This window comes from Rhinatrema bivittatum, chromosome 11 (genome assembly GCF_901001135.1).
Source record: "Rhinatrema bivittatum chromosome 11, aRhiBiv1.1, whole genome shotgun sequence".
NCBI lineage: Eukaryota > Metazoa > Chordata > Amphibia > Gymnophiona > Rhinatrematidae > Rhinatrema > Rhinatrema bivittatum.
In genome coordinates this window covers 10,984,014-11,005,889 of record NC_042625.1, presented here as the reverse complement: position 1 = coordinate 11,005,889, position 21,876 = coordinate 10,984,014, and the positions used below count along the sequence as shown (strand labels likewise).

Genomic DNA, 21,876 nt, shown 5'->3' with positions numbered 1-21,876 from the left:
ATGGCAATAGAATTGTGCCCAGCCCCACATCTCCCAGAATTCAGGAGCCATCCCGCTGTCAATGCTGCCCACTGCCCCCATCTCCTAATGAAGCATTAACAGCAGGGTGTATTGTGAATTCTTTCCATCGAATTTTGCAGGCATGAAGCAATAAAGGACAGAAAGGGAGTGCTTTAAGTAAAAGAGTGAAGGAAAACAGCAAAGGAGGGGTTTGCTGGCTGTGGCATTTTGGAGGTATTTTCACTTCTCACAAGAATTTTTTTTTTTTTTTTTTTCACATTAAACCCAGGATCTTGAAAAACCAGTACTTAAGATGCATGCTAAATCCCCAGCAAGGCACATTTCATCCAGCCCGTCCGACACGGACAGCCGCGGATACACTGGTATTTGGGGTGTGAAATGCATTATCGGCATCACTACAAACCCAGCCCAAGAACAACCCAAACAAGGGCCCAGGGACAGGATCCCACTGAACGACAGGGGCCTGGAGTCTCGGAAACCATTTTCAAGTTAGTGGTGTTAAATGATTGAAGAGTTTATACCTAAGGGAACTGGAAGAAGCAGGGGAGGTTGGCATTATCTGCTAAAACAGAAGGTAGGTAAAACCGGGCCAAAGGGAAAGGCTAGATTTGCACTCTGTTTCACAGAGGCCTTGCTAATGGTAATTATACAGACTCTCTTTACCTACTTGAACTAAAATGTAAACAAGCAAGGGAGACAATTTGTTTTACCATTTACAAATGTAAACTCCACTCACAGAATCACAGTACTATAAATCTGAATTGTCGCTATGGCACAGTGCCCAACAAGCCAAGGGTCCAAAATTCAAATAATCAAATGGGTACATTCATTCCTTGATTACATCCACTTGCTAGCTTGAATGCTGCAAAAAAAAAAAAAAAACAAAAAAAAAACCTCACACCTCATAAATGTGATTTCTAGCAAAGGTATAACTAACAAATGCAGATCTATCGTAAATGACAGGTACAGATGTGGATGTTATTCTATACACACACACACAATGTTGTTATTCTATGATACTGTTGCCCAATCAGCCAAACGTTCCCCTTTAGTCCCTAATATACAAATAACTCAGTTAACAGTTTCCTCTTTTTTCATGCCTGCCCGACATAAAAGTGGTTTGAACTTATCTTTGGCCCTGCAAATTTTACATTCTCTTATTACCTGCACACCGACTCAACATGAGACAGCGCATGCACACTGTTGATGGTCCTGCACCAAACATGCGTTGTCTCCTTCTAAAATTTCAACTCGGCCGCAACAAACCATCCCCTCCTTCACCTTCAGTTGTGGCCTAAATATGCAATCAAACACAAGAGCCTGGAGCAGCAGAAAGATAAGGAATAAAATGTCGGAGAAGAAACCTGATGTCCATTCTTTCCACTGAAAGGTTAATTAAAATAACATTTTCCCATTTTCAAATATTAAGGGCCTGGTTCATCCTGCTCCTTTCCCATAGACAAAACAATGAGGGCAAAGCTTTAGGAAGTAATTAAAAAAAAAAAAAAAAAAGGATTTACAGGTGTAAAACTGGAGTTTTACACATATAAATGCACTTGACCTGTGTAAGCGGGCTTTTCAAAATTGCTACAATAGTATGTGACATTTACACATTTAAATTTTAAAAATTACCTCCTTACTGAAAGCAAGTGAACTGTGTTGTAAATAATTTTAAAAATACAGAAACATTAAAATTTTACAGGATAAACACACCATTCTTCTGTAAAATTTTCATGGAGCATTGCCTAGGTTCTGGGAGAATGATTATATTATTGATTAACAAGCTGATATATCCAAATTGCTCAGGGACAGCTTTGCTCAATGATCAAAAAAAAGCTTTGGATACAGTGTGATAAAGTAGATGCCCACAATAAGATATTCCTTCCCTCTAAATTCACTCAGTTAACCCAGATCATTTTTTGAAGGTGTACCGTTCACATCAGCAGAGTATCATATAACCTCTTGGCATGACCAACTGTATTTTTTTATTCTCAGCTAAAAAAAACTTTTCACAAGGAATCTCACCTACCCCCCCCTTTCTCAAACAAAAAAAACGGGAAGGGTCCTAGAATTTCTACGCAATAATTATGACTGCTTTGGAGGCAGCACTGGGTCTCCTTCTCCAAAAATATTAGCCAGGCACGTTCCCTTTTCCCAGCCTTTCAGTCTGAGCTTTAAGACAAACATCGCAGGAAATCTGACTGACATTCATGCCCGAGAAAACAAAAGCCAGTCAGAAGGTGCAACCTCGCTGCAAAGACTCCAGCCAGGCTCTCCACACTGGAATCCTGTGGCAGCTAAAAGAGCGAGGAGCCCAAGCCTGGCGAGTGCTCCTCTTCCCCAAAGAATCTTTGCTCCTCGCTCCCTCCTAGGAGAGATGGGGCTATCTTAACTGAATGCCTGCTTCCTGGGGCTCGTTGGCGAGGAGAGGAGAGAATTTATTTTATTTTATTTTTTTTAACTTGTTGGCCGGTTACTTGCTTAGCACAGTGAAGTGGCAAGAACTGAAGATTAAACTGTGTAAATGAAAACAGGCAAACATGCATATCACACACATGCAGGGGCACCAGATCCACTTCCAGCAGTCCTGGTTAGCACCTGGATGGTTTTAGATCCCATTTTCCTATCGTGCAAATGTCAAATGAAGCATTTGCAGAGAGAGCTTTGGGATTTTGGAGGTGGATGAAAAGGGTCTGCTTTGTTTTCATGATTGGTCTCCTGGTTCCAAGGAGGGTGTCCTTTATTTCAGCCAATTTTTAAACTTGAAAGGGAAGAATTAAATCTAGTCAAATGGCACAAAACTGAGCAGTTTTCAGAGTTAAATCATCTACGCTCGGCCCAGTCCATTAATGCACACACTGAATTGTGAGCCTTTTTGGTTTATATTTCCTTTTTAAAGGCCATGTCTACTTCTGCTTTGCAAATGCAGTGTCCTGCTTTTTCTGGCTGCATCTCAGGCGTTCTCCAAGGGAAGGGGGGAGGAGAAGAAACATGAATGATATAAAAAAAACAGTTCTGCAGCCCGCGACCTGGTGTCCTTGTCCTGTAAATGGCCGATTTGGAGAATATTCCCCAGTTTGTCAAACAAAAAGTTGCTTTTTACCGACATGGGACCGTCGCTCTGTTAAGTGACTATAATTAAACATTTAAAAAACAAAATGCCAGCAGGCTCTGCTTGGGCACACTTTGAAAATGTATCTGACTCCCAATACTAGGACGAACCCCAGGGGTTGTTTGGGGGAGGGGGAAGACTGCATTTCTCAATATGAGCTTAAGAAGTGTACCGTATAAACAGTTAAAGTGGAAAGCCTGAAAACTACGCACCGGCTTGAAACTTGTTGGGGTCTTTATGTGGAAGTGTTACGGAGAGATTTTACTACAACTTAAAGCCAGAAATCTGAGCACAACATGGCGATGCGATGTGGTTTTTGGTCTCCCTTTCTTGCATTTACACATCCATTTTTAATAAGATTAACACAATCCCAGGATTATATCGAATGATCTGGATTTAAGATCTTCTGTGTGTATACAAAACGTTGCATTCAAATACACGGGCGCGCACATACTTTCTCTGAAGTTTATAGCATTACCCAATGAAATCAGAAGCCCCAAGGGACACTAATTTGTGACACACACACAGAGAAAGGGAAGCAGATCATCGCTCTCTTATACATCCAGTTTCAGTAATTGCTTTACTGGGCATCTTAATTCACAAAATGCTAGTATATAAATACACCATAACATTCAAGAAAAGGCAAGCCTCGTGTTCAAGAACTGCACTTTTCAACTGTGCTAATTCTAATGATTGTTGAAATCTAGGAGAGAAACCTGCATCCGAGTCTTATTCTTATAAATGCAGTTTTCATGTGGTTCAAAGACTAGATTTTTAAACAATGAAATTTCCTTTGACTAAAATTATAAAAAAAATAAAATAAAATTGCTACAGCCCTTCGGTTTTCTAGTCTCCAAGGTGCCAAAATGTATCAGTCCAGGCTCATTAAGAAAATTATAAACATCCTGGTGGCAGTAGGCTGCAAAGTTTGTTTTCCCTTTGCATCCAGGCAGCTGTAGTGTGTGCCACGGTAAGAGGTTTCGCCACCCATTCTGTACAATTCCTGGATTTTATTCTGCAAAATCCGAAAACCAAAAACATGGGTTTACGGATCACAAAAGTTCACATTAAACCACTGCAGCACCAGCTTATAACCGCTCTCACAAGTGACACCGGGCAATTGGTTTGCTTTCTAAAGATACAGACCAGCAGCCTGTGCAATCATGGATTTTAGGACAATAGCTGTAATGTGACTGAAGGACAAATATTGTGTTAAAGAAACCTGGCCCAGCTCCTTTATTTTGGAAATGTATTTTGAACCATGGAGTAGGAAAATTCTGTGCATATTGCAAGAGGAAAGTAAAAAAACCCCTTGATAATTAAACCCGCACGCAAAATGCAAAGTAACAGTGAAAGACTTTTATTGCTAGATTCACTGCAAGAAAAGTCATTATAAAACTTAAGACATTTGTATGCAATTTTCTTTCCTTTCCCTCTCTCCTGCTAGGGCACAGCTGACAGGCACTGTGATTTGTGCTAACTAGCTATTGATCCAGTCAGATCTAGCTGTTGTGTACAAGCAACAATATATATATATATATATATATATATATTAAAAAAAAAAAAAAAACAACCCAAAAGGGTCCAGAAAGGATGCTGTGTGCAACTCCATTTAAAAATGGGAAAAAAAAAAAAGAGCCCCCAAACAAACCAATTTATGACTGTGCCCGAGCGAGGCAGGGAGAATGCTGATGGGCTTCCTGGAATCCGCTCTGCATGCTAAACACACGAGAGCCCTCCTGAGCTGAGCGTTAAACATGAACAAAGAGGCGAACAGCAGGCGACAGCATCACACTTCGAAAACCAACCCCCCCCCCCCCCCCCCCCCCCCCCGAGACTATAAAATTATGGACTTTTACACTATCCAACATTCCTTGTATATAATTCATGTAACCCTTCTTCATCTAATACACTAAGTCAATAGTGTAAGGAGCTGCTGAGATACAAGCCTGGGTGCAGGTCATTAAAAATAAGCACACATCTATACCTCAAGATATTTATAAATAAGTACATAGTGCAGGCATCAAAGTTTGTATGCTTAATATAAAACATAAATATGTATAAAAATACACTGTTCTGTTATTGTGTTCAGCCAGAAAACAAAAAATTAGTTCAATTAAATGCAAAAGAAAGCTACTGAGCTAAGAGTTTCTGGAGCAGGAAGGTTTATATTGCCACCTAGGTATCAGGAAAAGTCGTACATCAAAAGGTTGTTTACAGTCAATGTTCATTTTGGGTCTTTTTTTCCCCCCCCCCTTTTTACAATCACTTTACACTTTGTAACAGGGACAAAAATACTACACCGCACACAAAAAAGATGTAACAAACCCAGCATACCGACAATTAAGGAGGTCCCTTCGATAACCACAGAATAATGATTTAATATGAAAAAATATAAAAATCCAATCAAGCACTGCGTGGCAAAGCAGTTAGAAAATAAGGGGTGTACTATACCCTGCCTGCTGTATAAATGCCACACACAAGACTGGATTTGCAGCTAAATCCAAATGTACTTAATCTGAAAGCCTGTAAACCATTCAGTGGCCTAATTGTTCCAATTTGTATTATATGAGATCACCAAGGCTAAGATCAGCTGGAGAACTAGTAATACCGACAGGTGGAGTATAGGAGAAATACTTTCCATGCCACGATAAAGCAGCTTTTTACACAACCCGGAAAAATCATTACTTTTCTTTCTTGCTATATTATATTTTCCTAATTATACAATATTTCACTAATTGCTTCCCAGCACTCTCAGTTATCTCTGAGAAGTACGGGGTTCTTGGCTTATTCCCATACGCACAGAAAGTTGTGTCTTTTTCCAGTTTAACCACACAATCTGTGCTAGGAATGTGGAACACCAATTAGCGGCTCTCTCTCAGATTAACTGGTAATGAAAAACCACTTTGTTTCTAAACTTACTAAGAAATGATCATTCCTACTGTGTCAAAAAAGATTTAAAAAATACATGTAAATAATAATTGCCTAATCGCAGGAATTCCTTCTGGAGAATATGAAGAAGTCCCTTAGTGTTTACGGAAGACAGACTAACCACCAGTATACCAGCCCTGATGCCCAGTTATTGCCCTCAGTGGGTTAATTAGGTGTCTAACTACCGAGTTATGAAGTAAGCAGTTTAAATAGTTTATTTAAAATCTAACAGGCCTCCGAACAGTTGAAACGTAAGGGAAAAGCACCTAGTTTTAATGTACCCATAACCATCTTTAAATAAAAATGTATTGACAAAAGTACAACAACATGAGGCCTGATTTAATAAGCATTTCCTTCTGTTCCAAGTGTGCAGGATGCATCTTTGCTAAAAAAGTACTTGCAACAGTACACAAATATTTAGAAACTATTTAAAGCGGATTGCTGAGAAGGAGAGGAGAGTTATGTGTGACCTGCTAGTAAATTAATTACTGCACTATGTTGAAATTGCAGGTTACCAAACAGACCGCTTCATTAAGGCCATCCCTAAAAATTAAAAAACAAAAAACAAAAAACCCCAACACCATCACCACCACATGCCTAAACCTTTCATGGAGTTTGTAACATTAAAAGTGCTATACCTTCTTTGTTGGGATTCTGAGGCTTGGTTTCCTCCCATGGAGCCATAGATTTCTCATCTTCTTGTCCTTCCATCAAAGATTTTTCATTAGGCATGTACCAGGTGGAGTTATGCTCTGCCATCAACGTGTCAAGATCTATAGTACTCATAGCATTTTTGACGTTGTCCGAGCAACAACTGCTTAACTCGTTGTCCCCATTCTGGCCAGCACACTCAGTCTTTTTGTTCTTCATTCCCAGAGGCTGATCTTCAGATATGCTAAACTGTTGTCTCTGCAGCTGTATCTGTGCTTGGAGTATTTCTAGAGGGTGGATTTCGTCCTGGGTGGATGTGCTAGTTGGGGTACGGACTTGTTCCATACCAGGAGTACTGGGATGGCCACCCGCAGTGCTGCTCAGTCCATAACTATCTGGGGTAGAGGTAGTATTATTAAGTAAGTTTAGACCCATTGGTTTCTGTCCATTGACGAGCCCGTGCTCTCCCCGCTGGATTTTAGGAGATCCAGTCACTAGTGGGCTCCGATTAGGTTTTGATGTGTTGTTATCTGAACTAGAGGAAACTTCATCCTCGTTTCCATAATTGGTGCTAACATCATCTGGAAAATCAACATGAGGTGAGCTACTGTCCGATTTAGTCACACTTTGAATTCCACTATCCAAAGAGGACATGAGGTCAGACTGGTCACTGAGGAGAAGATCATTCCCCTTGCCCCAAGAAGGAGAGGTCAAAGTTTTGTCATGGGGAGTGCCACCATGCTCCCCTACATGTGGGGGCTGACCCTGCTGTCCTGGACTGACTACTGCAGTCCCACTATCAGCTGAATATTTATCAAAAAAGTTCCCAGGGCTTACATGGCCACTGTCCCTTTTTCTCCTGCCCCTCCCGCGTCCTCCTCCAGTCACTAGCTTGCCATCATTGCCAGGAGTGGCTTCAATACTGTAGCTGGGGGAGAGGCTGGTTTCTCCCGGCGTGGGCTGGGTTACCCCACCCTGACCTGCAGCTTTACTGCTGCCATTCCCAGCGCCATTCTGGGAAGATCCATTTGGGAAATATTCTGAGCCAGTGTTGTTTCCAGCATTGTTAGTTAGATCACCTTCTGTTTGGCTTAGCTTCCTTTTGCCTTCAGTTTGGTTTTTCTTGTTAAAAGTTACATTGAGGTTTGGGGCACCTAAGCTGGCAATCATATTCTGACAAGCAGTTGAAAGAGCAGCTAGACAGCTTTGTCCAAACATGCTCTCTTTTGAATTAGGTTTGCTGAATGACCCCAGAGAGAGGGCCCCTAACTTGCTGGCCGCAGAGCGCTGACTAGCCTGGAAGTCCGCCTGCGGTGGATAGGAGCCTGGAGAAGTGTTAACGCCAGCAGCATTGCTATGTGGCGCTGCCTGTCTGCTGGAAGCAGCAAATGGGAAACCCGGCTGCCCGCCCATAGGGGGTCCTGCAAAGTCAGCAGGCGCTCTCCTATCCGAGGGCGCAGTGGGAAGGCCTACCCCACCACCAGGAGACTGCATCTGGGAAAGATTGCCCATGTTGGTGCCAAACTGCGAATGCATTCCAGGAGAGTGCAAGGCCTGCCCGTGCCCTTCTCCTGCCATCCGCAGAGGCTCCTGCATCCCCATCCCGTTAACACCTGCCCTGAACAATAGATTTGATCCATTCTGCTGCAAACTCATATCATGGGAGGTGGCATCAGCGGGCAAACTGGACCCAATTCGCCTTTGGAGCATATTGCCAGGTGCAGGGGGGCCTGCAAACCAAGCATTTTCCTGAGCCATGTGTGGATTTGTGGGTTCAAAGCTGGCCATTCTCCCCCCATTTTCTCGCTCAAAGTTCGGCTGAGACCCATTTCCAACCTGACCTCCATGTACAATGCTCTGACTGACATCCCCATGGTGACCCAGCTGCTGAAGACTGGGCTGCCGCATTCTTTGCTGCTGGTTCCTGGAAGCCATTTGCTTGATCATCATTGCTGCATTTTGGCGCTGTTGGATGGACTGGTGATCTGGGCCTGGGTGCTGAAGAGGAGGACCAGCAGGAAAGCTTTCAGGGACTGGGGGAGTAAATTCACCGGGAAGACCAGGATAAGCAGAGGGCGACAGATGGTTCTCCATACCTGGGTTATGCATGCTGTTGTTATTCCACGTCGCACAGCTGTCCACATTATGACTACTTGAGAAGTCAAACCTAGGCCTTTTAGCAACATTCATGTAAGGAGCATCAAAATGTTGCAGTCTTTGATTTGGTGGTTGTTGAGGCTGCTGCATATTAAACACAGCATCTGTGTACGGATTCATATTCCTATTCTCCAGTCTATGAATAGGGTATTCAAACTGTGCATGCTGGTTCTGCATTATTGGCCCATTGTCCTGCAAGCTGGGGTTAGGAGTATTGGCTTCTGTTTGCTGTTGCCTAGGAATTGCTGGCGGACAGGAGTTTTGTCTGGCAAGTAAACCTGTCTGCTGCTGCTGCTGCATTATAGGATGTCTGGCATTAACTCCAGGCTCCATGCCCACAGACATCTTACGAGCACCTCCAAACCTTTCAAAGAATACACCATGCTGCTGCTGCTGTGGGTGGACTTTTGACATTCCCACTATGCCTGAAGTTCTGGGCAAAACAGTGCCAGGAAAGCTGCCACCGGGAACCTGCCTGCCAGCCCCATAGTGATGAGGAAGCTGGCCATCCGATTCAGAGGGAGAAAACACTGGCATATCAAAGGGACCTGGAGGCCCATCGTTTGGGTAACTGTATTCCAATGATTCAACGCCTCCTTGATTCTGAATCCGTCTCTGTTCTAGGCTGTGAGAATCCGAGGAGCTGGACGAGGGAAGCCCATGGAATGAGGCAGCACGGTTCGGGGACTGATCCAGGGGGAGGCAAGGTGCAGGGACCGCATGGTTAGAGGCAGTAGAATTAGGGTGCTGAAAATCTGCCATATTACTTGGCCTCTGCTGTCCAAACCCTTCCCCTCCTTGATTTTCTGCCATGTGATCATACCCCTCCCCAAAAGCCTGCTGGCTCCCGAGGTTGCTGTTGTAGTTCATGAGTCGACCACCATGCAAGCAAGATGCGCTGGGATCCGGCCCACCAAAGCTGCCACTGAAGTGCGGATGATGCTGGGGAGGATGAGGAGGGTGAGCACTCGGGTGCCCGTGATGAGGCTGTTGGTTACTGAAAAACCCATGAACGGGCTGTGGCAGCATGGCTCCTGCATGGATGTCCGAATGTCCTCTTACATGAAACCCATATGGCTCCCCATTTAAATTCATATTCATGGTGAGCATGGGGGGCTCATTCAGAGTTTTAATGGCAGGATCCACAGTGCCAGCAGGACCCCCGGAGTGGAAAGCTGGGTTTTTGAAATGGGAACTCATATTTAGTCCAGGCTGGTTAAAGTTCCTCTCGCCTTGGCCAACGTTTCTGCTATTGATCTGAGGCTCAAACTGTTCCAGTCCAAACATACTTCCCAAAGGGATCAATAAGGCATGACAGCCCAGCCCCCTGGAGGTGCTACTCTAATAGACCAGGTCTGTCTCCCAGAAGAATATAGCAAAAATAATAATGATTAAAAAAAAAACAAAAAAAAAAAAAGCTTACAGGAACGGCACAGGGAACATACACAAGAAAAATAAAATCCAAGCAGTTAAAAATCCAGCCAGTTTACAAAGTCCTTGCAGTGTCTTTTCAAAACAAAATACACAAAAACTTCCCTAGACAAAAGCTCACATTTTGTAATTTAATACAGCCTCTTTTGTCATTTCATAAATAAATGTTTTCATGTTCTTCTCTCATTAAGATCTGAAGCGTTCCCCTCCAAAAGAAAGAAAATGAAAAAGAGCACCAGGTAAATATAGAAGTCTAGTCCTGAAAAAAATGATTAGAAAAGTTCAGAAAACAAAAAGCTCAGTGACAGTTATTTGCTTACGTTCAAGTCCAACTTGGATTCTTCATTTAAAAAAAATAATAATAATAATAATAAAAATCCCGAAGTCGTCCAAACGCGAAATCCTGGCTGCCCTCTCGGTCAAACGGCTCCGATCTGAGCACCAAATCCCGGGAAAGAGCCGCCGAGCGAGAGGGGCCAAAGAGAGCCCGATCCGCGCCTCTTCCTGCAAACCGGCGCCAGTGGCTGGGGGACGCGCCCGGAGGAGACAGCAATGCTCCCGGGCAGCGCTGCAGCCTCGCCTCGCCCCGCTCCCGGAGCCTCTATCCCGCCAGCTGGTGGAGCCTCTCCGGCGCGCCGCCTTTCCTTCTCACGTGCATCCTTCCCTCCGTCCTGCCCGGGGGGGGAACCCCGTCAGCTCCCCGCCCCCGACCGACGCGTAACAAGGCGGGGGAGGTCACTGAACGTCCCGGGGCAGGTGATCCGCGCCGGCCCCCGGTGCACGGAGGCTCGGCGGTCGCTGCCGGGCTCTGCCCACCCCTCTCTCCTCCTCCTCCTCCTCGGCTTTCCAAGCAGTAAGAGATGGGTAGAGGAAAACAAAAAAAAAAACCCCCGAGAAGCAGGGTCCCGATCCTTTGCTCGGGAGCGGGGGAGGTGGTCGAGGAGGGGTAATAGGGGAACGGTACCGACGGCCGCCCGGGAAGATCCCTTGCACGCTCCTCTCGTCACCGGGGGGGGGGGGGGAAGGAGCAAGCAAACCAAGCCCGGTGTTTATTGCGCGGCCACTCCGTCCCTCCGGCAGGAGGAATTCAACGTGAGCTCAGGCTCTCCCTCCGCTCGCCCTGCCAGAGAAGCAGCAACAAGTTTTGCATTTCAGCAATCAATTCCTGCCATTAGCTCTCCGCCAATCGGCGCGAGGCAGGCTCCGGGGCGGGCGCTCGCGCTTAAGGTGGTCCTAACCCGACTGCAAAAAAAAAAAAAAAAACCCCACCAAAATCTATCCCGAGCCCTCCAGGATCCGTCCAGGGGCTTTTTTTTTTTTTTTTTTTACTTTTTATAGCCGTCCCGCCCCTCTCCAAACGACCACCACCAATATTCCGATCACCTATTGCCGTAGTGTATTCTTTTCAGCCGTTCGCTTTTTTATGGGGAGTTTTTTTTTTTTTTTCATTTACTTGTGTTTGTTTTAATTCGCAGATGCGAAATCGGGAAGCAGCTCATCCCATCAGGAAACTGTATCCTTTGTTAGGCTGGGTGGGTTCTGCCTTTGCATTATTATTTTTTTTTTTTAGTCAGATCACTGTGGTTTGAAAAGAAGACTATCCGCGAAAAAGAGGGAGCATATTACTGAGTATGCGGAGGATTTTTAAAAAGAAATGTACTTAATGTTTTAGAGTCTTATGTTTTGTGAATGTGTCAGGAGCTGCACTGACGTCTGAAAAGAGGACCTGTCTCCCAAGCTAGTCTCAAATGTAGTAAGTTACATGTAATAAAAGGGGATCTCCTACAACTTGTTGGATGGCCTTCATTTCTAGGCATCTGTGGAAACTCTCTGAGCCCAGTCCTGTGCTAGTATTTGTAGTTAAAAGTATTGTCTTGTCAAAGAAAACGCAGGTTTTGACTTGTGGGTATAATATTATGCAGAGCACGAATAGTTAAATGAACAGAGGCTATTCAAAGCGGTCAGGGGGCATTGCAGTCCACGCAATGGAATAATATGTAGGGAGACTACAGTTAGACGAAGTGGCTGCAGTCAGTTTGATTTTCTTAATTCTGATGTGGCTGCGCCTTTAAAGCGCCGGGGGCCTCGAGCCCAGCCGCGTGCCCTTCGCTCCCCTGTGCATTTCTTAGGGCTCCATGAATCTGGCTCCCTGCATTGAGGGTGCAGGTGATTGCACGGCCCGGGAGATCCCATGCAGCCAGGGAGGACAATGCGCTGGGACCCGCTCTGCCTCCGCATGCCCAGCCCGAGCTTTCGGGGAACTTCAAACGCTTTCCCACCCTGATGATTTATTTCCTCTCGTCCCTTCGATTTCTTGCTTGTTTCCAGCGGTAGCGGCTCTTTTCCGGCGCCGGTCCGTGAAGTTTAAGGTTGCGATTTTCGCACGGTTGCGATTTCAGTTTTATTCGCGGTGTCTCCGAATTCTTACCTCCTTAAGAGATCAATTAGTCTTAGAGGGGGGTTAAGAAGTGGAACTGGGTTGCGATGCAAAGATCAATAGTTGTAATTTAATATCTGCTCTGCTCTTTATAAAATATTTATTCCAATAATCTTAGTTAAAATGTTTAGACCTTTCTGATCTCCGTAGGGGCTGCAATTCATCCTGCAATTAGAAGTTAAAAGAAAGAAAAAAAAAAAAGCAAAACAGAAATAGTTTCTGCCTCAAATGCTCCAAAGCGATCTTTTCAATAGTCTATGCTGATGAAATATTATTACTATTATTATAATGGTTTCTTTTACTAGTTTTACATTGTGGGCAAACCGCTTATTTTTTTCTCAGCTTTACAGCTAGTTCTCTCTTTTGTGTCTGCAGGACTCGACTAAAATGAAATTAAGTCTGACCACTACATAAATAAGCCATTCGCTGAAATCCCTCTAAAATCAGCGACACCTTTGTCTCTTCCGACTGCAACATTAGGCAGAGTCCGTAAAGCATTTTGCAAAGTGAAATGGGAAGCAACATTCTGATTCGTGTGAAAATTTACACACACACACAAAATACACCATCATGCTTCAATACAAAAAAATAAAAATGCAAAAAAACCCCGAAAACAAAACCAAAAAAATCGGCTCAAAAGACAACAGGCATTGTTTAGATGCTCTTTCTTTGATGGTTTGCACCCGTTTAACTGTAAAACGTTGGTCCAGAACTATGACAACTTTTAAAGGGTAGTGAAGTTTTGCATTCTAAAACATTTTCAGATTGCCAGCTTCAAGTGGTGTGAAGAGAAAAATAAATGCATGCACATTAAAAAAAAATCTTTCTACTTCCCCCACCACGGAAAAAAATGAGATCTATAAATAAGCAGACAAGAAGAGGTATTTGTATATTGCAGTAGATTTTTAAAAGGATTTTTCTGCAGGATCAGGATGCTGGCCTGTGATTAAATATTGATTTTGTGTAATTAGTTTTCATGTGAACTATCCTCCTTGCTGATGGCTTAGAGATTTCAGAACTAGAAAAGAAATGGAATTGGGCATGGAAATTATTACTTAGCAAAGTGACAGAGGGGACTGGGGAGAACGAGCGCTGTTTGTTATGCAGAGTTTATTTCACCCGACAGGAACAGATACAAATAAAAGTAAAGATTGACAAGGGCAGAAATGTATAAAAGAAGATTTAGGAGCCCAGCCGGAAAATGGCTTTATAAAGATTATCACATTTAAAAAAAAATCAATTCCATCAAATCTATTTTGTTAGAACGCATAAGTATACAAACAAACAATTTGCATTTCGCAGAGCACATCCCGTGATTAATTGCCAGACTAAATCTATTTATCAGTATTCAATAATATACAAATATTGTACTTTTCTCAGTCAATAAGGGGGGGGGGGGGGGGGGTCCCGGTTCTTCGGGGAGAGAGCTCGAGAACGGCATTTCTTACTCTAATCCGTTTTCCTTCAACCTTTCTGGCGTAAAAAGGACTGAGCAGCACCCGTTCAATAAGCCCAACTTTTGGCTTTCTTGTCTAACTTTCTAAAATCGGGCAGGGCCAAACCTAATTATCAGAAGCCCAAGTCCCGGGGATTGTTTCTCATTATATACAACAATGATTTTATCCCCCCTTTAGTTCAAAGTCAGTTCAAGTGAAGCTGTTCTCTCAAGATTGTGTCTGAGTGTGTGAAGCCGCTCACTTAAGATTGTGTGGATTTTGCATTCTTGCGCTCTGCCTTATTCAAACAGCCACACTGCCACCTAGTGCCTAAGCGGGGAACAGCCCTCGGAGAGCAGGCACAGAGCACGTCCAGCCAGAAGGGAGAAAGATGAATGAAGCGCCGCATGCCATTGTGCCGGCTCCGAGTGCAGAATTTCTTTTTCTTATCCATTTTACATGAAGTGAATGGATTCTCTTTCAGTGACAGGTAAAGCTGAAAGTATCCATCCCCTTTGAATAAAAGGAATAGTTGGTGGTAGGATAGGTGTTTGCTACATACCAGTTCAATGCCCCCACCCTACACATACACACCCATAAGTGTGCTGAGCTCTTGCCCGCCCCCATCTTCAGCCCTCATTACCCACTGCACCTCACTTTCCTGGGTGGATAGAAGTTTATCCACACTGGCAATAATACTTTCTGCAAAGTGAAGGTAGCTCCCTACCTGCAGTCCTTCCTAGCCCGAACATATTCTCACTTTTACAGCTGTCTGACACTCTAAAATGTGCATTAGAGGAAGGGCTGCAGTGTGCCAAGATGCACTGCTCGTCCACATTTGCTCCCTTCAACGTGTCTGAGCCACAGGAATAAGTGCAAAAGTCTGCAAAGAAAGGGCCATGGAGGAGCCTCATCATAAGCGAAGGAGCTTTTTAAAGGAGAAGTGAGGGGAAATTAGCACAAGGCTACAGATTATTTCTGAATTTGGAGTTAATAGATCTGCGTGATATTTTTTTCCATCAGTGCAAGTCCTGAAATTGGTGTGAATGGTCCTGGACACTGGACTTCTCTAGGTCTAGGAAGAAAATCTCTCCCAGTCTGTGCAGCACATGGCTCGGAGAAGCAGAATGGGATAGTTAACAGGGTTTTAGGGCTTAATGGAAATCAGTTGGTTTATGGATTCCCTACTTCTGTTAGTCATACTTCACCTATCTCTATTAGCTTGTTATATTTTTATGTTTTACAATAACATGGCCAGGCAGGACTATCAGCTTTCCTCTCAATCGCCTTTAACAAATGCACACAAACACATGACAGATAATAAACTGTGGCCTTGTTAATAACACAACCAGGAAACCCAAGCTAAACTAGAATACTAATCGCAAACCCTAATCACCTCCCCCATTCCACTATTCTTAAATGATTTGCCATCAAACTCCAGCAGCATGCCATCTCTTGCCCACCGGGTCTCTGGACCCCACCCCCCTCGCTGGTCGAGGCCACCCTCCTAGTTCTCTCTGCCTCTCCCCCAGCAGAGTACTAGCAATATGGTAGCAAACCTCACATACTGCCCGCAGCAGCCCCCAGCTACACATGCGAACCATGACCAGCACTCATAAAGCAGACATGGGTGACATCATCGAATGGAGTCCAGCACGGAAAACATGCCAAAGTTTCTAGAACTTTGACTGGCACACTGGGCATGCCCAGCATGCCCTATACCATGCTTCCATGTGGGGTCCCTCCTTCAGTCTTATAACATAGAATTACGCTAAAAATAAAATAATAAACCACAGGAGAAACCCAACTCTGCGGGGTGGCAGGCGGGTTTCATGAGGACTATCATCCTGCTGTCCTAGGAGAACACCTATTTCAGGTAAGCAACTCTGCTTTCTCCTAGGACAAGAAGGATGGTAGTCCTCACACATGGGTGAATCCCTAGCTTCAGACTGCTCCCCAACACAAAAAGGGACCAACAAGCATCAACCAGGTGCCAAGGGGCACAACAACCACAGTGCTGTTGGTAACAGAGGGAGACAGCCTGAACCCAAACAACTGACGCTAGGCAGGGAGAGTTGGGTTCTACACCTCAAAGAGACTACAGAGGACAGTAGGGATGTGCATTTGTTTGCAACATATTGGCAATCCGCAACGTATACGTCCCTATTCGTTGCATTCGTGGGTTCGCGAAATGCATCGCAATCCTCCACCAATACAACATATCATATTAGTTTCATTCCTTTGGCTCGCAGTGATTTCTTAGCGGCCATTTGAAATAGGAGATAGCAAAAACCAGCCCTTTCCTGTGAGTCATAAGTGACCTCACAGCCCTGTCACAGAGTGGGTCAGACAGGTTGGCAAGGAGACCAGAATGCAACCTATCAGAGCTAAGCATTTTTTGTAATGCAGCCAATCGCTGCTCTCACTCAGTGCTCTGTGACGCTATTCCTGATGACGCAGCACTATTTATATGATAAGCACGCAGCATGCCACGCACTTTCTTGGGGCGGATGGTCTGGGGAGGTGGTCCGGGGAGGTGGCTGCACTCAGAGCTAGTCTGAGTGTCTGAAATCTGTATTCAATTGCTAGCTACTTTGATAGAATTTTCCATTGAAAAAGATATTTGTTCAATTTGGCTGCAGTGCTGCCACCAGCCAGCTAGTGTAGCCAATGCCATGCTTTTTTTGACCACAATTTTTTTTTATTGATCTGAGACAGTCTCTCTGTCTGTGCCACTGAGAGAAGCTGCTAGCAGTGGCTTTTTTCTGCTTATTTTAGCCCTTGAGGTAGGTTGCAAGCAGGATTTGGGTGTTGTGGGTAGGAGATATATTAAATTGCTAGTTACTTTGATAGAATTTTCCATTGAAAAATATATTTCTTCATTTTTGCTGCTGTGCCAAGCAAGCCATCCTTTTTATTTAACTGCAGTTTTTTTTTTAAATTGAACTCAGTCTGTCTCTTTGTGCTCTTAAGTCAGGAAGACACGCAGTGCACTCACGGGGCAGTTTTGCAGACTCACATATATATTATTGGGACAGCAGTACTCTCTGAAGCCAAATCCCCAGTGGCCCTCTTTTGTAGTTACAAGCTTGTGGGCAGATTTTCAAAGGCTATGCACGTAACCTGAGGAAATTTGCCCCTGCGTGCGCCGCAAGCCCCGAGACCCACATATGTCCCGGGGCTTGCAAAAAGGGGCAGTTCGGAGGTATGGCCAGGGGGCGTGGTGTCGGCTCGGGGTGTGTTCGGGGGCGTGGCGGCGGACTGGGGGCGCGGCCGAGTACCCCAACACAGCAGCCTGTGTCAGGGCCTGCTGCGCCAGCAGACATTCGGCGAGCACAAGTTACGACTGCCTGGAGGCAGGCGTAACTTCCTGGATAAAGGTTAGGAGGGGGATTTAGGTAGGGCTGGGGGGTGGGTTAGATAGGGGAAGGGAGGGGAAGGTGGGGGGAGGTAGAAGGAAAGATTTCGGAGCGGCCTCAGAGGGAACAGGCAGCGCGCGCAGGGCTCAGCGCACGCAAGGTGCACAAATGTGCACCCCCTTGCGCGCGCCGACTCCGGATTTTAAAAGATGCGCGCGGCTACGCGCGTATCTATTGAAATCCGGCATACTTTTGTTTGCGCCTGGTCGCAAACAAAAGTACGAGCTCGTGCTTTTTTTAAAAATGTACCCCTTGGTGTGTGCATACAGCGATCCCAATTTTAGTGTACATCCAGGCACAGCCTCGTGGGCGTGGGGGCACTTTTGCAGACTCATATATATTGGGATAGGGGTGCTCTCTGAAGCCAAATCCCCAGTGGGCTTCTTTTGTAGTTACAAGCTTGGTGTGTGCATACAGCAGTCCCAGTTTTATTGTACATCCAGGCATAGCCTCGTGGGCCTGGGGACACTTTTGCAGACTCACGTATATTGGGATAGGGGTGCTCTCTGGAGCCAAATCCCCAGTGGGCCTCTTTTGGAAATAATTCTTTTAATTGAAATCCCTAGTAGGCAGTGACATTAAATCCATAATGTCAGGGAAAGCTAGACATGGTTGAGTGATTGGGACTGACATAGGTGGCACTTCAAAAGACAGTGCCAGTCCCCTATTAAAGTTAAAAAGGGCAGGCAGTTCCATCCGGGAAAAAATGAAATTTAAAGATGATGCATCGCCACCAACTGTTTCTGACCCCATAGTTTTGGAGGTGAGGGAAGGGGAGGCTGAGTCATGCCAGAAAAATGGCAACACCCAAAAGCAGCAGTACAACAGCTATCCTTGAATGCTGTGGCTGCTTGTCCCTCTAGGCTTTACGTCCTTACGAGGGCTTGACCTCTATTCTCAAATGCTGTGCCTGCCTGTCCATCCAGGCTTTATGTCTCTACAAGGTTTTGATCTCAAATGCTGTGCCTGTCCATCCAGGCCTGATGTCGCTAAAAGCACTTGATCTCCAATGCTTTGTCTGACCATCCAGGCTTTACGTCCCTAAAAGGGTTTGACCTCGAATGCTGTTCCTGTCTGTCCAGGCCTTATGTCCCTAAAAGGGCTTGACCTCTATCCTCGAATGCTGTGCCTGCCTGTCCATCCAGGCTTTACGTCTCTACAAGGGTTTGACCTCGAATGCTGTGGCTGTCCATCCAGGCCTTATGTCCCTACGAGGGCTTGACCTCTATCCTTGAAAGCTGTGCCTGCCTGTCCATCCAGGTTTTACTCCCCTACGAGGGCTTGACCTCTAACCTCGATTGATGTGCCTGTCTGTCCAGGCCTTATGTCCCTACACCACAACAAACATAACTATAATACTATGTGTGATAAAACTACCCATGTAAGTACCTTGGTACAACTGGTCATGAACTACTTCGCGAAATGTCTATGTCTAATGATATATTGTAACCGAACCTTTAATGGCACCTGTTAGAATGTACTATAGTACGCTTTCCCCCTCATTAAATATGTGCCTACATGTAAACCGTTGCGATGGTATCTAACTTAGCAACGGTATAGAAAAGTTTTTAAATAAATAAATAAATAAATGGGCTTGACCTCTATCCTAGATTGCTGTGCCTGCCTGTCCATCCAGGTTTTACTCCCCTACGAGGGCTTGACCTCTAACCTTGATTGCTGTGCCTGTCTGTCCAGGCCTTATGTCCCTAAAAGGGCTTGACCTCTATCCTCAAATGCTGTGCCTGTCCGTCCAGGCCTTACATCCCTACAAGGGCTTGACCTCTAACGCTGTGCCTGTCCGTCCACATTTTGAATGTAAGGACATAAAAAGCTGACTTCAGATGTTTGGAGCTTGCATATTTCATATGCTCAATAGTTTTCCTGACCTTCATAATATGGGCCATGTTCACTAAATCTTTCTTAGGTGCCAACAGTAATGTTTCTAGTACTATAGAAAATTGGTGGTAGTTGCACTCTAGTTCATCCTCTGTGTTCCCATAGTTTACAGAGGCACTGTGTAAACTACAAAGTCAACATAGGTTGATATTGTAGATTTGGGTGGGAGATGACGTCAGCGCTTCTTTTGGTCCTAACGGCTGAACCCTCGTTGCAAAGGGAACCCTCAGACTCTGGCAAATCAAAATACTAATCCTTCACAGCATGGATCCTTAATTAAAACAATCACACTGAAGTCTTGTGCTTCACTCTAGGGGCCAACTTATTCTGGGGAGCCTTTTCCTGCTCAAAGGAAGAAAGGGAACTCTCCCCGGTGTAGCAGGCCTATCTCTTAGTACCTGTTGACCCATGTTGAACCGCTGCTCACATGGCACCCTGCTCCACATCGCCATGCATTGAAGGCTCGTGCTCCACTCTAGGGGCCAACCCATTCTGGGGAGCCCTTTCCTGCTCAAAGGAAAGGGAACTCTCCCCGAGGTAGCTGGCCTATCTCTTAGTACCTGTTGACCCATGTTGAACCGCTGTTCACATGGCACCCTCCTCCGCCTTGGCCTTGAAAATTCTTGTTTGTATATCTGCTAACGCCACCAGATTTTAAAAGACCAGCGAGAGCTCACTAGACGCCAATGGAAACACCCCACTCTAGAGGCGAACCCATTCTAGGGAGCCCTTTCCTGTGCAAAGGAAAGGGAACTCTCCCCAGGGCCAGCCTGTCTTGCCCCTATCAAAACCACAGGGACCTGACTACCTCAGCTCTGCCAGCCTGTCTTGCCCCTATCAGCTTTCTGCCACTGTCTTGCTGCCATACACCAGATGACTCACTCAACTCCTTGTGGTGTTCTTGCCACTATCATGGTTCCTCAGTGTGTTGGTGATAGTCTTTCTGCTTGCTATGTTCCCCCTTCATTGTGCTGTAGAATGTTGATGCCACTTGTCTTGCCACTTTGCCTGTCGTGCTGCCTTCAAGGGTTCGTGCATCTGTTATCGGTGCTCTCTTTTGAAGCTGTGGTGTGTTTTTGACACTCTTGCTGCTGCTTTGCACCTCTGTTAAAGTACTCTTGCCACTCCTGGTACCCCTTTGCCCCTTTAAAGTGCCTTAGGCTATTCATGCCACTTTGGTGCCACTTTGCCATAGTCTAAGTACCTTAGAGCTCTTTTCTCATTCCGATGAATGCTCCCCAGAAGTTTCATCAGAATCGATAAGAAAACTCCAATTCTGCAGCCAAAAATAGGCTGCAAATACTTCCCCCATTGACTTTAATGGGAAATCGGAAAACGAATAAAACTAATCAACAAATTGGTTTTCCCCCCTATGAAACAAATGCAACAGATTTGGGTCCCGGCAAAATGAATACTGAATCAAAACACATTTTTTTCCTTCTGCTCATCCCTAGAGGACAGACTGGCTGAACCTACTGTCACGTCAGCCATCTCTATCCAGACAGTAGTGAGATGCGAATGTGTGGAGAGAACTCCACATCACAGCCATACAGATATCCTCCATGGGAACTGCTCGCAAGTGAACCACTGACGTTGCCATGGCTCTGACGGAATGAGTCTTGACATGACCCCCAAGATGCAGTCCTGCCTGGGCATACAGAAAGAGATGCAGTCTGCTAGCCAATTGGAGTGTCTGTTTGGCAACAGCAACTCCCAATCTATTCCTATAAAAAAAAAAAAATTTGGGTGGATTGTCTATGGGCTTCTGTCCACTCCAGGTAGAAGTCTAAGGCTCTCTTGCAATCCAAAGTGTGCAGTGCGAATGGGGCCTGGGAAAGAATGTTGGCAGGACAATTGACTGGTTAAGATGGAAATCCGTCACCACCTTAAGGAAGAACTTAGGGTGCCTTCGCAGGACCACCCTGTCGTGGTAAAACTTGGTATAAGGTGGATAAGTCACTAAGGCCTGGAGCTTGCTGACCCTGCACCCTGAAGTGACCACCACCAAAACTATGACCTTCCAGGTCAGGTACTTCAGGTCACTGGTGTGCAGAGGCTCAAAAGGAGCTTTCATCAGTTGAGCTAGCACCACGTTGCAGTCCCAAGACACAGTGGGAGGCTTTAGGGAAGGCTTCAATTGAAGCAGATTCTGCATGAAACGTTCAACTATAGGCTGCACAGAGATGGGCGTACCATCTATACTTTGGTGGTATGCGCCAATTGCAATCAGGTGAACTCTAATGGAGGTGGTTTTTAGACCAGCTTCCGAGAGGTGCAGAAGGTAGTCAAGCAGCTTTTGTGGGGGGCAGGAGAAAGGATCTAGGGTTTTTGCTCACACCACATGGAAAACTTCCTCCATTTCAGTCCATAGGACTTTCTAATGGA

At 45.2% G+C, this 21,876-nt stretch overlaps 1 protein-coding gene and 1 long non-coding RNA gene across 3 annotated transcripts in view; one reads left to right on the top strand and one right to left on the bottom strand.

Moving 5' to 3' along the window:
- The window catches only part of MN1 (MN1 proto-oncogene, transcriptional regulator), a 103,136-nt gene extending 92,522 nt beyond the window's left edge, over positions 1 to 10,614 (bottom strand). For both annotated transcript variants that reach the window (XR_003859206.1, XM_029619979.1), the window contains exon 1: positions 6,703 to 10,614. Coding sequence is in view for 1 of the 2 variants with exons in the window: in XM_029619979.1 (XP_029475839.1) it covers positions 6,703 to 10,159 (3,457 nt within the window). In the remaining variant the exon portion in view is untranslated. The remainder of the gene's footprint in view (positions 1 to 6,702) is intronic.
- Positions 10,615 to 10,747: 133 nt separating this feature from the next.
- LOC115100910 overlaps positions 10,748 to 21,876 on the top strand; it is a 41,336-nt gene continuing 30,207 nt past the window's right edge. The window contains exons 1-2 of the long non-coding RNA XR_003859207.1: positions 10,748 to 11,156; positions 11,779 to 11,816. This is a non-coding gene — a long non-coding RNA (uncharacterized LOC115100910). The remainder of the gene's footprint in view (positions 11,157 to 11,778; positions 11,817 to 21,876) is intronic.